At 40.6% G+C, this 12,602-nt stretch overlaps 1 protein-coding gene across 5 annotated transcripts in view; it reads left to right on the top strand.

Annotated features, from left to right (window-relative positions):
- The window catches only part of Col28a1 (collagen, type XXVIII, alpha 1), a 172,171-nt gene that overhangs the window by 142,270 nt on the left and 17,299 nt on the right, over window positions 1-12,602 (top strand). For 4 of the 5 annotated variants that reach the window (XR_001234639.1, XM_013515904.1, XM_013515903.1 and 1 more), the window contains 5 exons: window positions 4,011-4,079; window positions 4,600-4,680; window positions 4,774-4,809; window positions 9,476-9,512; window positions 11,075-11,623. Coding sequence is in view for 4 of the 5 variants with exons in the window: in XM_013515904.1 (XP_013371358.1) it covers window positions 4,011-4,079; window positions 4,600-4,680; window positions 4,774-4,809; window positions 9,476-9,512; window positions 11,075-11,623 (772 nt within the window). In the remaining variant the exon portion in view is untranslated. The remainder of the gene's footprint in view (window positions 1-4,010; window positions 4,080-4,599; window positions 4,681-4,773; window positions 4,810-9,475; window positions 9,513-11,074; window positions 11,624-12,602) is intronic. The other variant, XM_013515905.1, reaches the window with a different exon arrangement.

The raw sequence follows: 12,602 nt of genomic DNA, 5'->3' as shown, positions 1-12,602 counted from the left end.
AGAGTTTTCCCTCAAGATGTGGTAAATCAGCCACAATTGCTTTTATCACTGTTAGGGAACTGTATAACTTCTGAAAGGCTGCTAGTTAGTCATAAACTTTTATTGAACAAATTTTGTATTAGCTGCTGTAGAGATCTATAATGTTGTAAAAAAGATAATTAGTCTGAATAATTGTTATAAAGATGTCAAATTCCTCCTGGACCTATTTCATCTTAAGATACACTTTCTAGTGAGAATTCACCATTATAACACAGTCTTTCGGTGTTTCTCTGTTTGCTCTTTGGGCTTGAGACAAAGCCAACCATTGTTCATTCTATTTTTCCATGAATTTTAAGTTTCTGTTATACCAAGCCAGGAACCCTCCTGGGTACACCAGATCATGTACCCACAGTCTGAAATATCCCCATGACAACCCAAAGCTACCTGTCTGCTGTGCACCTCATTGAGTGAAAACATCCTCATTCACAAGAAATCTGAGGGAACAAACTCACAAAAATGTCCTTTACTGAGACATCTTTCTTAAGGGTATACCTTTCTTCTAATACACGTCTTCATAAAAAATTAGAATAGAGGACAGTAGTATCTCAAGAAGGTATTTTCCCAGGGCTCTCATGACACTCGGAGGCCTGGCAGCCACCTGGTCTGTACCAAGCAGACCCTTCTGGCCTTCATACTCCAGGTGAAGGGGCAGATGTCCTCCTCCTAGGGCATATTTTCTAGGGCGTACAATGAAGTTTCTCTGTACAGTGAGTGCAGGGAGGTACATTCCCACTTAGGAACAGATTTAATATAAGATCTATCTGTGTATGTGTACGTGTATATGTATATGTATAGATTTACAAGGTAGGTTTACAGTGACCACTTGCAGAGTCAGGTGTGGAAGAGTACAAAAGGGCCATCTGTGTGCTGGAGATCTGAAGGAGCCAGTCAAAAGTCAAAGGCCTGCCACGCACTGTAGAGTCCTGTGAGAGTCCATCTGAGAAAGCTGAAGAGTCGCTAAAAGGCTGAAGAGTCTGCACTGGGGCATGGAGACGATGTCCAAAGGCGGTGGCAAAGGGTGGAGCTCCTCTGAAAAAGCAGAAGCGAGACTTCCTTCTTTCCCTTTTCATTCTATCCAGGCTGCAAGCCTATTGGTTGGTGCCACCCACACCCAGGAAGGGTCTTCCCTCTTCAGTAAGTCCGTCATCTATACCCAGAACTATGCAAAGCCTATCAGCTGGGTGTTTCTTATTCAAGTTGACACCACAGTTTATCACATTGCCTATCGTCTGTCTGACACCTGTATCAGTAGTGTCATCTTTGGAAAGAGAACAGATTTCTTGCCTATGTTTTCTTCTGCTTGAATCTTCAGCTTGGAATCTAAGTGTTTTAATGTTTAAGGCATATTTCATGGGTACCAGTCCCTTCCCAAAGTTCTGGACCTTGTAATATCTCCAGATTTCCTGGTGGAAGAAGCTTATTCTCTCTCAAATGTCAGCTGAATCAAGATCAACAACCTGTCCCCATTAAGCAGCTAAGCAAGTGGGAGAGGAAATCCTCCCCTCAGGGTGAGTTCCCTAGGTGGGCCCAGGAATTGTGCAGTGCTATATAAACATCACTGGGGGACCTACTATGTTGGAGCATTGGCCTTGGCTCAGAGGATACCAAATGTGGAAATACACTTGGGGAATAAGTTCTGTATAGTTTGGTCATTGCAAGGAACTTGTTTGAAGCTCTTTTGCGTAAGCTGGGGAGGCAAGAGTATAACCCCATACTTGTAATTCATTTAAAAATACATCTCCAAAAAAAACCAAAAACCTGAATGTTAAAAAAAACTTGAATGTTAAAAAAAAACCTTGAATATTAAAAAAAAAAACCCTGAATGTTAAGTAAAAACAACCCTTGAAGAAATCTGTTCTCTTTCCAAAGATGACATGACTAATACAGGTGTCATACAGATGATAGGCAATGTGATATATTTTTTTAAAAAACCTGAATGTTAAAAAAAATACAATTTGTCAGTGGATAAAAAGAACCTCAGAGTTTAGTTACATTAGTTTGTGAGAGGTTAGGACTCCTAAATGGGGCATTTCATTGCAACTTCAGAGACTATTTACTTGTATTTATTTTACTTTATACTCTTCTGTATATTTGTTTTGATGTAAGAGTTTTCTCCTATCTGCAAAGGTACATAAAAGAATATTCCTTAAGGCATTATTATTATTTTTTTTTTTTTTGGTTTTTCTCTAGTACCGGGAACCGAACTCACGACCTTGTGCTTGCCAGGCAGGCGCTTTTAAACTTTGGCTTTTTTTTTTTTTGGTTTTTCTCTGGTACTGGGAATCAAACTCATGACCTTGCGCTTGCCAGGCAGGCGCTGTGCCGCTGAGCTAAATCCCCAGACCCTTAAGGCATTATTTTGGATATAGAAATATTGGAAATAACTAAAATGCCCATCAATAGGGTCATGGATAAACTGTAATCCAGCTCTCCAATGGAATACCATTCAGGAGATAAAATTAACAAAATAAAGCCATACACATGTACACAGATAAATTTCAGAGAATATATCACTTAATTAAATTTTTTTAATTTTAATTTTTTGTGGTACATGCTAGCAGTACATAATGTTACGGTCATCATGGGGAGCAGGTACATGTACATAACACATCTTAATTCTTTTTAAGTCCCCTTTCTTTCCCTTCCTTTCCCCCTCCCTCCATCTCTCGGTTCCCTTCCCGTCTGTAAAAGATGTATCTTCCTATTATATACACATGTAATTAAAGTATAAAGCCATGGACATAAATGATAAATATAAATTTTAGATAGATTTCTTCTCTTGGGGAAATGGGATTGAGATGGGTACATAGGAGATTTCAACTGTATCTGTGCTATTTTGTTTTTCAATATAGTATCAGATTTTTATCTTATTCTATGTGCTTTGGGGGCATGAAATATCTCCTTATGGCAATTTTATAAACAATGGACTCTAATAAAAAAACTTGATATCAATGAGCTAGGGAAAGGTGGCTCAGGAATGCAGAAATGCCAAAGTTAGTCATTTCCAAGCAAACTCTGTGGCCCATCGCACATTCAGAAGTAGTGTCTCTCAAATTTTACCATGCTTATGGTAAAATGAATATTTTATCTTATTTCCACCATGATTCTCATTAAGTTGCGAATGGGAGTTAGAATTTTTATCATGTGTGCTAGTGATTCTGGGGGGGGATTTGGTCAGGATACCTTTGAGAACCATGACAAAAGACAACCAGCTCAGTCCTCAGGAGCCCATGGTCTTTCAGATCTTCCCTACAGACTCATCACTAATAATGACCCACAGTCAAGTAGGGATCCGAGTGACATCAGTACTAGGACTTTGTATGTTTGCTAGTGATTATTGCTATTTCATATGCAACATCTTGAGCCGTTTTGCTCTCTGTGATTTAGGCAGGGCAAGAGAGAATGTTAAGACATGATGGAGAAAGTTGGAAACAAGTTCTGCATGTTTTCATAAATTATTAGAAATAGAATTAACAGTGAATTATATAAACAGCTCCTTAGTATTAAGGGTGGTGGTGGAACTGTGTTTTATTTTCTTTTCCTCTACTACTAAGATGTACTTTAAACATACAAATAAATATTTAAAAAATGCAAAGATGAAAAGCCACCCTTAATACCACAACTGAAATACCAGCTAGTCTTTATTTCTAAACTGCTTGACATGTTCATGGCTTGAAACTGGCTGAGATAGGAGTCTTTATGCTATAGAAAAGGCAAAGATTATAACTCAGGGCCCTTATTTTTATCTCAGATTTACTTGTTCTGTATTTACTAGGTGACCACTGAGCCCAGGTATCTAACTGTGTCTGTATCTATTTCTATATCTAGATCTCTATGTCTATGTTTGTTTCATCTGCTGAAACTTAGATGATGCTATAGTGCAGTTTTGAAGTTCTGTATTTTTTACTCCCAAACTATTCTGAGTCCTCCTGGGAGATTAATGGGAATACCCATTTGTATATCCTGTGTAGGGGGAGCAAGGACCTCAGGGATTTCCAGGGCCAAAAGGAACCATGGGCCATGGACTTCCAGGCCAAAAGGTGAGTGTTTCAGAATTTCAGACAAATACCTGGGCTTGGGATCTTCAGAGCTTAACCTTGGCTTTGAAAGAGCTCTCTTATCAGAAATCCATTTGGAAATGAATCCCCATACACTGCCTTTTCTACCTGTAAACACACTCATTTAATAAAATTTCCCTTCTTCTATTTTTAAAAGCCAGTTATAGAATAAATCCTTACAACACACACATATAAGAGATACCATATAACTCAGTGCGCCAGTAAATCACTCAGTAGTTGAATTTCCCAAAGGCAGTGGGCTAATCAGATGGTATCTCAGTATCTCTTTGCTTTGAGGTCTCTGCATCATCATAAATTAGATTATGGTACCTGAAGGAGTGTAAATAAACTGCCCTCCAAATTTTTTTCATTTCATGAATTTGTATCATTAAGAATCCCACGTCTTCAAGAGATATGAGATGCAAGGACATCAAATTATTGAAGGTTCTTCCTGGGTGTTAGTATTCACATTTTAAACTTTTCTTTTTCCCATTTTATAAAGGGAGAGCATGGAGAACAGGGCGATGTGGGAAAGAAAGGTGAAAAGGGAGAAATTGGAGAGCCTGGGTCCCCGGGAAAACAGGCAAGAAATGATTTTTAAAGTCTCACTACTGTGATTTTTATACTGTAAGTGGTACTGAACTATATTAATTTTTACCCTTCTCCCACTACGTAGGGTTTACAAGGACCAAAAGGAGATCTGGGTCTTACAGTGAGTATCTATTGTAGGGGATAATTGAGGGGCTTGTGCTTACAAAATTACTGCTTTCATGTTTGAGCTGTGGAATTGTGAGTCTTCCCATGCAGTATTCTAGCTCTTATTTGGATGATAGTGAAGACCAGCAAGCCAGCACTGACTTAGATGCAGGAGGTAATTGAATGTGAATGCCAGAGAAGGCATAGCACCAGGCAGTGTTGCCCAGCCTCCTGGTGGCGGTGTATGACGATTCCCCTCTTACCCCTGGTAGTCATCACATTGCTATTAAAAGAAGCCAAATGACCAGATGACATTTTATTGTATGTGATCCTGAGCTAGTTCTTTTAGGAACTCTTCTGAAGAGAACAGCAAATAAACATGGGGTTAGATTTATATATTGATCCACCTGTTTAACAAATATTGGTTAAGCACCCACAACCTTTTTCCTATTCTTTTCCATGCACCATTAAAAATAAAAAGTTGGCTCTTCAAATTCTCATGGGTGGGAAGATTCTTGAATTTCTACAGTAAATTCTACTTCCTCCCTGCTGATATGAAGGCATTATATTTCCTACAGTTAAGAAGCACCTTGTTTCTTTTTTTTTTTTTAATTTTTATTTTCTGGTATTTCCTTGAGTCATGGTTTGGAGATGCTGATCCTTTCTAGGTACTATGCCAGGAAAATCTCGGAGCAAGGGTGGGAATTCAGGTGGCAGCAATAAGAACAGGAGGCCAGGAATGTGACAGAGATGACTGCATGTGTGTTCTGCCTTTCTTTCTGTTGTTCCTACCGCCAGTCAGACCCCCAGAGATGCTTACAGTGAGTAAAGCAGCTATGTATATGGTATACGTTCCACTCCTTCAAAGAGTAAAAAGGGAGACAGTATGTAAGTGACCGAGGCATAGTCTTCATAGGTTTATACCTGCCCTACTGCCCCAGCATGGTGAGTAGGACTGGTTTGCTTCCCTGTTCATTTGCTCATTCATTCAATTTCACCAACATGTATTGGGAGTTACTGGAGGTCAGGCTCTGAGATAGACACTTAGGAAAGAGCGGAGAATAAGAGATACTGTTCCTGGACTCAAGGAGCTATCAGCCTAGTGGAGAGAAAAATGCAAAGGATGTTCACCTAACATCATGGTGGAAGAGGTGGTCAGAGGGGATCCCGAAGTAAATGATTTGTGACAATGTTTGGGACAAGAGAACCTTTATCTGTAGAGTGGGTTTTAAACTAAGAGGTAGAGAGCTTAGAAATGGAAATTCACTTTGTTGACCTTGTTTTTTTCTAGATTCTAGCAAAAGGGACTAGCAGGATGGGAATAGTGTAGGAGAAGAGAACTTGAATTAAGTTAACAATGTAGTAGACGACAGGCACACTCTCTGAGTAATACAGTTACCTAGGGGCCCATGCTTCAGAGACCCTGACCTTTGGTCCTTCTCCAGCTGAACTCTTTGCTCTAGTGAGGAGCCCATGGGGGCCAAAGGATGTGACCACCCTATTCATAAATCCCCTCTGTGAGTGGAGTCTGGCCACCCTAGACCCCCAAATTCTCAGCCCAGAGGGCCCCAGGTCACAGCACTGTATTCATAGATCATTCAGGAGGTGGCCAAGGGGCAAGTGTTTTCAGGAGATTTGGACGGGCTTGGAAGGGAGGACTGGGAATGCTGCACAAATGCTGGGAGGCTAGGGTGCAAAAGGCATGGGGCAGGCTGGTGCGCATGGCTGTTCAAATGGGGAGCACACAAATGGGGCAGCTTGAATAATTCTCTTGCTTAGATCCGCCCCCGTTCATTTGCACAATAGCTCCACGAGGAGCTATAGTATTGTCTCTGCTTGCAATGAACACATGCTATGGCAGACAGAAAAGTTGAGTAAATAGTCAGCTAGCTGAGGAAATTCAGCCAGGACCAATCATCTACCCCTCTTCCATTCCTCTGTGTCTCAGAGCAAGGCTCTACCATTGTCTGTCTCCTTCCAGATTCTTGCTTGGCTTTATCCTTTCTTTCAGTTACCCACCAGCTCTTTCACTTCCTGTCTGGAGAATTCCCTCAGGCCAGTCCTCCCCATCCATCACTACTCCCAGTGCCTTCTGCCCTCCTCTTCTTTGCCTGAACTATTCAGGACCTTAAGCCACTGGTCACTGTGATCATTTCTCTTAAACAAAAATAACATCAGAGCTTCTCTTTGCTTAGGGATCATGTGTGTCTCACTGCCCAAGACCAAGCTCACACCTTCAGCATGAAACACAAGGCCTCTAGAGTCCATCATTCTTCCGCATTTCCTGTCCTTCTTTCTGCCACACACCCTGAGTCACAAGTCCATTCAAGTACTCTAAGGCAGTGTGCTTTGTGTGAATGCTGTCCCACCTGCTTGAACTGTTCACCTGCTTCCCCAAAACTGGTCAGAGTGATTGGATTCCCTGGACTTCTGACCCACTGGCCCACCCCATTCTCCTGACCTGTGAAAATTCCATTTGACCCACATAGCTCTTGGCCCTGTGTAGCATTTACAAAAGTCCTTTGCTCGTTCGTCTGGTTCCTACTGGGCACTAAATCCTTGCATGGGTATAGAGTTGATTGTTGGCACCAAGTGGCCGAGGCAGTTAGTTACTGAGCAATTTTGTGAGAATGAACCACTTCAGTCACTTACAAGCAAAGATATGAAGAAAAGACTGCTGTGTGCAACTAATTAAAGCATTTTAAACCTGATTATTCCATAAAACTATGCTGAAAGGATTAAAAAAACCTTAACATATGCCTTGTTTTCATAAGGAAGTAAAGGACAAAGATCCCAATGGAAAAATGGTATAAAGGATGTACAGAGACTGTGCATGAGAGAATACAATTTAGAAGCATGCACCGGAAATAAAATTTGACTTCACTAACAAATAAATACAATTTAAAACATATTTTGCTGTATCAAAGTGTAATGACTTTATAGTAATAATGACAACTGGAATTGTTCGTGATCTCTATGTGCATCAGACTCAGCCAGGCCTAATCATCTGCACAAGCTCCCTTCATAATGTTTTCTTGTGTATTGTCATTGGAGGGACCGGTTACTGCAACTTCTCCAGAGGGTAGAATAGCAGGGCTCATCAAAGAGCCTTACAAAAGACCATGCATTTGACTTGCATGAACAAGCTTTCCAGAATACGTAGTAATATAGAAAATTGTGCTACAATGTTAAGTGAAAAACTACAGTAATAAAACGTGGCAAAGAGTATTTTCTCCACATGTAGAAAATTAAATATAAATACATAAATGCATATATTTCCTCTTTCTAGATATACTGACTCTAGACATGCACATTTCCCTTTCTGTATGCATTCTAGTTTTGCATTCATTAAATGTCTCTCTAAATGTTGAAAAGTATCATAAGGCCTCAAAAAAAAAAAAAAAGATGACAGCTGACTCCCTTGTTTTATGTGATTTTATTACTATAGCTCAGCATTGTAGTGGAGTTCTTTTTAAGTAGTCAATGGGAATCACTGCTTTTTACTCAATTTACAATGCAAAAAATTGAGTTAGATGAAAATGATCTGAATAGTTCATTGCTATATATTGCTCTTAGGTCACATCAACAGCTGTGTCTCCTCTAACTCCCAGTTCTGTTATTATAGGTGCGCTCTTCAAAACCACTTTTGCATCTGTTCAACTCTACTCTGTTAGACTGAATTTACTGCTCCTCCTTGTTGAGACCTAAGCTTCTCTTAACCACCTTCCTTGGCATCATGTCTTTGGCAAATGTAGCACCCTGTCTTCCCTAGTCTCATTCCAGGCTCTTGTACGCACAGGGCAGGGCTTCGCAGCTTCATTGCTAGAACCCAGCCCATCACAGGCCTTTCAGAGGGAGCTGAGGCAGCAAGGCAACCAAGGGAGGCATATTTGGTATCACTAAGACATTTTGTGGAGGAACCAAAATCAGAATAGTTGGAAACTGATGATGAGTGAACTTTCAGAATTGGAAATTGGTAGAGGAAAAGAGGAGGGAATATGTCATAGAATGAGTTCTCTTTAGGCCCTGGTGCTTGTGTGTTGCCCAGCACATTTGGTATAAATAATATCGCCAAAAGCACTTACTGCACCATCACCAAAGGCAGTGCTTAGTGGACCCAGGCCCTGTGCTAGGAGTGCTGTACTTTACCTCATCTAATCTGGAGCACATCCCCAGGACACAGCTATTATTAGGTCACCAAATTGCCAAGGCCACACAACTACCAGTGCTAGAGTTGCAATCTGAACTCTAAAAGTTTGAACTGTTAAGTATCACAACTCAATCTCATTTTATTTTATTTTATTTTGCAGTTTTTTAGTTAATTTTAATAACAGGAAATATGAAAACAATTTTATCAAATGTATCTCATAATTTCTGGGTGTGGTACATCTTAACACATTCAGTACACAATGCACCATTACAATCTGGACAGTAGTACCTAGTCTGTTTCTGAATTCCTTTTGCATTGTCTTTCTCTGAACACTCTTGACTGTTGTGTTGGCCTTTTTCAGTCTCATTTTAGTTATGATCTATTATGTCCAACTTTTAACTTCTGTGCTATTCCTTTTATTTTCTACAGTGGAAGGATTAAGTGCTGATTGTGATAAGACACATGTTTACTATAGGAAAAAAAATTCTATAGTCATACATCTGATGTTAATTTATTTTCCTTTTTCCCCCAGAAAGAAGAAATTATCAAACTTATTTTTGAAATATGTGGTAAGATTTTAGCCTTTTAAAGTACCAGCCTTACTACGTGCTATGTTGGTAAGATAATGAGTTTACTCGGAAGAGAAACAGTACATAGCTGCTGGGGAGATACGAAGTTCCTTTGAAGTCAGAGAGAAACAGAGCAAGCAGTGACAGACCTTGCAAACTCTGATTGGAGGAAAGGAACTCATTGTCCCAGGGTAGTTAGCGAATGTGAAGGTACCGGGCCAGAGTGTGTGGAAACCAGTCTTTTGGGAGCACTGTATTCATGTGTAGTCAGTGCCGTTTACCTGAGCTTGGGAAGAAAAACGCAACAAAGAAAATATGACAAGCGCCCAACTCAGTCTGAATCCAGTCCAGCTCTACTGATTATGCTGGTTATGATATCTGTGTTTTTGCTGAAGCCAAGGAATCTTTCTGATTTGAGTTTTGAGCACAATATCTAGACCTGCCCTTAATCACCAAGGCAAGAGGACATTCAGGTGTTCATCTTGCCTCACAACTCTATATAAATGTTTCTCTGGCTGAACATTTAAGACTGAAAAATAGTTACCAGTGGGAGGAAGTAAAAAGAGAGAGAGATTAGAGAAAAGGAACAGATCCATGGAATAATGACAAGGGAAGCTCCTGTGCTTACGCAGAGGCAGGAATATTATTATCTTTCCGTGCGGAGAACCCTAGAACTGGCTTGTCCTCTAAAAGCTTGACTCTACAGGGATGGGCCAGTTTGGATGTGGCTTCTGAGTTCCAGGCTCCCTGTAAAAATAGCACCCAGTTTCCTGACGCTTTTCTGTCACAGGATTGTTGGGCAACATGCGAATATAAATAAGGAAGTTAAACCTTGATCATTGTTATTTTCTGGGGAGTCTCAAAACTGCACTGAATGAGTGCTTAATGATCTGAAGATAAGTTTTTTATTCACAGTATTCTCTCGGATCACTCCTCTCAAAAAAGTTACCTGGTAGTACAGATGGACTGCTGGCCTCTCTGATATCATGAAAGCCAGCGTGTCAGTGTGGGTGACGGACTAAAGTAGAATACTTACGGAGAGTTAGTCTTGTGCACTGTTTAAGGCCTCAAAGCTTCCCCACAATTAATAATTTTCATCCCATTACTTCATCCATCGGCCATGCTAGCAATCAAATCTCTGTTTTCTAATAGGCCTATGGTTGAAGATTGAAATATCAGCTTTTAGATTAAACACAAATGGAAGAATGAAGACCAAATTTAGGGTAGTACATAGGGGGTGAGGGAGAGGAGTATCAATGGGAAGGCAAGTATAGGGCAGGCTAACTTTTAAAAAGTATTTTGTTTTAATTTAAGGAATGGACACATAGTTGTTTATTATTTTCATCTGTTGCAATGTCTTTTTCTTTCCTTCAAAAATACATGCTTTTCCAAAAAGAGCCTAGTATAGAAAGCAGAATGTAGACAGTTTTCAGTGGCTTCCAGTCTCAGAAAAGGACTTCAGGTTCACCCCTTCCTGCCCCCTCATCCAACATGGCATGTTTTAGGGATGGCTTTTTTCTTTTGATTCCTGCAGTATTTCCATCTCAGTATTCACCTTTTAGGTTGTGGACCCAAATGCAAAGAGACACCGCTGGAGTTGGTGTTTGTGATTGATAGTTCAGAAAGTGTGGGGCCAGAGAACTTCCAGATCATCCAAAATTTTGTGAAGACTCTGGCTGACCGAGTTGCCCTGGACCTTGCCACAGCCCGCATAGGCATAATCAATTACAGCCATAAGGTGGAGATGGTGGCTGATCTGAAGCAGTTCTCCAGCAAGGATGACTTCAAGCTCGCTGTGGACACCATGCAGTATCTGGGGGAAGGCACCTATACAGCCACGGCTCTTCAGGCAGCCAATGACATGTTCAAGGACGCGAGGCCAGGTGTAAAGAAGGTGGCCTTGGTTATCACCGATGGACAGACGGATTCCCGAGATCAGAAGAAACTAACAGAAGTGGTGCAAGATGCTAATGACGCTAACGTGGAGAGATTTGTGATTGGGGTGGTGAAGAAAAATGACCCCCATTTTGAAATATTCCACAAAGAAATGAGGGTAATTGCTACTGACCCAGAGCATGTGTACCAGTTCGACGATTTCTTCACCCTGCAAGGTAAGACTGTCCCTGGAAAAAGAACTTTGTTCTCCCAAGCATTACATTACTGGATTATCCTGACCAAAAATAGAAATTAGGAGGGTAATGAGGCTTATTATGATAATATTAAATTGTAACTCATAAACTACAGAAGGCAGCGAAGTCTTGTACCAAACAGTTTGGCAAGATAATTCTTTCTTTTTATTGATGGGTAGTAAGTGGTGAGTTGACCTTGGGCCTTTTTAACTGGAGCATAGTCCACAGACAAGAATAAAGAGAAAGAATAAGATTTGGGGATAGTGCTAAGATTGGTTAATATTCAAAAAGTTACCTAGCTACAATAAGGGATAGAGCAAGCCAACAGCAAGGCAGAAAACAACCCTCAAATCAAAATGAAGTTAAAAAGATTCTTGTTGAATAATAAAGTTGTAATAATCTAGAGTGAGAAGAGGCACAAGTAATTGGGATTAGTTAGAGGCTATGTTCTAGCTTCTGGTTTGGTGAAAACAGGTTGATGTCAGGATTTTATCTTAAAGAACCACCTTTTGGATATGCATTGTGCTAATGCAAATCTGATCCCTTCCCTAGGCTAAATTCACTCTTTCACATTAACTAATATCTACTCAAGAGGTAACCTAAAACATGGACTCACCTGTGATTAGGGTCTGTATGATTTTACGATGAAATATATTCCAAGTGTTTGGAAACCAGTGACTCGTTCTGGCAGGGCCTGTCCACGAAAGCTGTGAAGTAAGGAAAAGCTGTGCTAACGCGGTTGTAGGCTTCAGTAGGCTGTCACCCTTCCTCTGCCACCTACCTGGGAGCGGGGCTTTTGTGGCCGGGCAAAGGCCCCTAGTGCCCCATGCCTTGCCTATTGCAGGTGCCAGCACCACCACCCTAGGGATAGCTTTCTAGGCTCAGAAAGCTTTCCATTTTCTCTTTCCTTCCTTCTCTAGAGCTTTCTAGCATGGTGTGTCTCATTTCCCCAGTGCTTTGC

The sequence above is a fragment of the Chinchilla lanigera genome, unplaced genomic scaffold (assembly GCF_000276665.1).
Source record: "Chinchilla lanigera isolate Chin_1 unplaced genomic scaffold, ChiLan1.0 scaffold00031, whole genome shotgun sequence".
Lineage (NCBI taxonomy): Eukaryota > Metazoa > Chordata > Mammalia > Rodentia > Chinchillidae > Chinchilla > Chinchilla lanigera.
The sequence above is the reverse complement of the archived record's forward strand: the minus strand, read 5'-3'. Positions and strand labels throughout refer to the sequence as shown.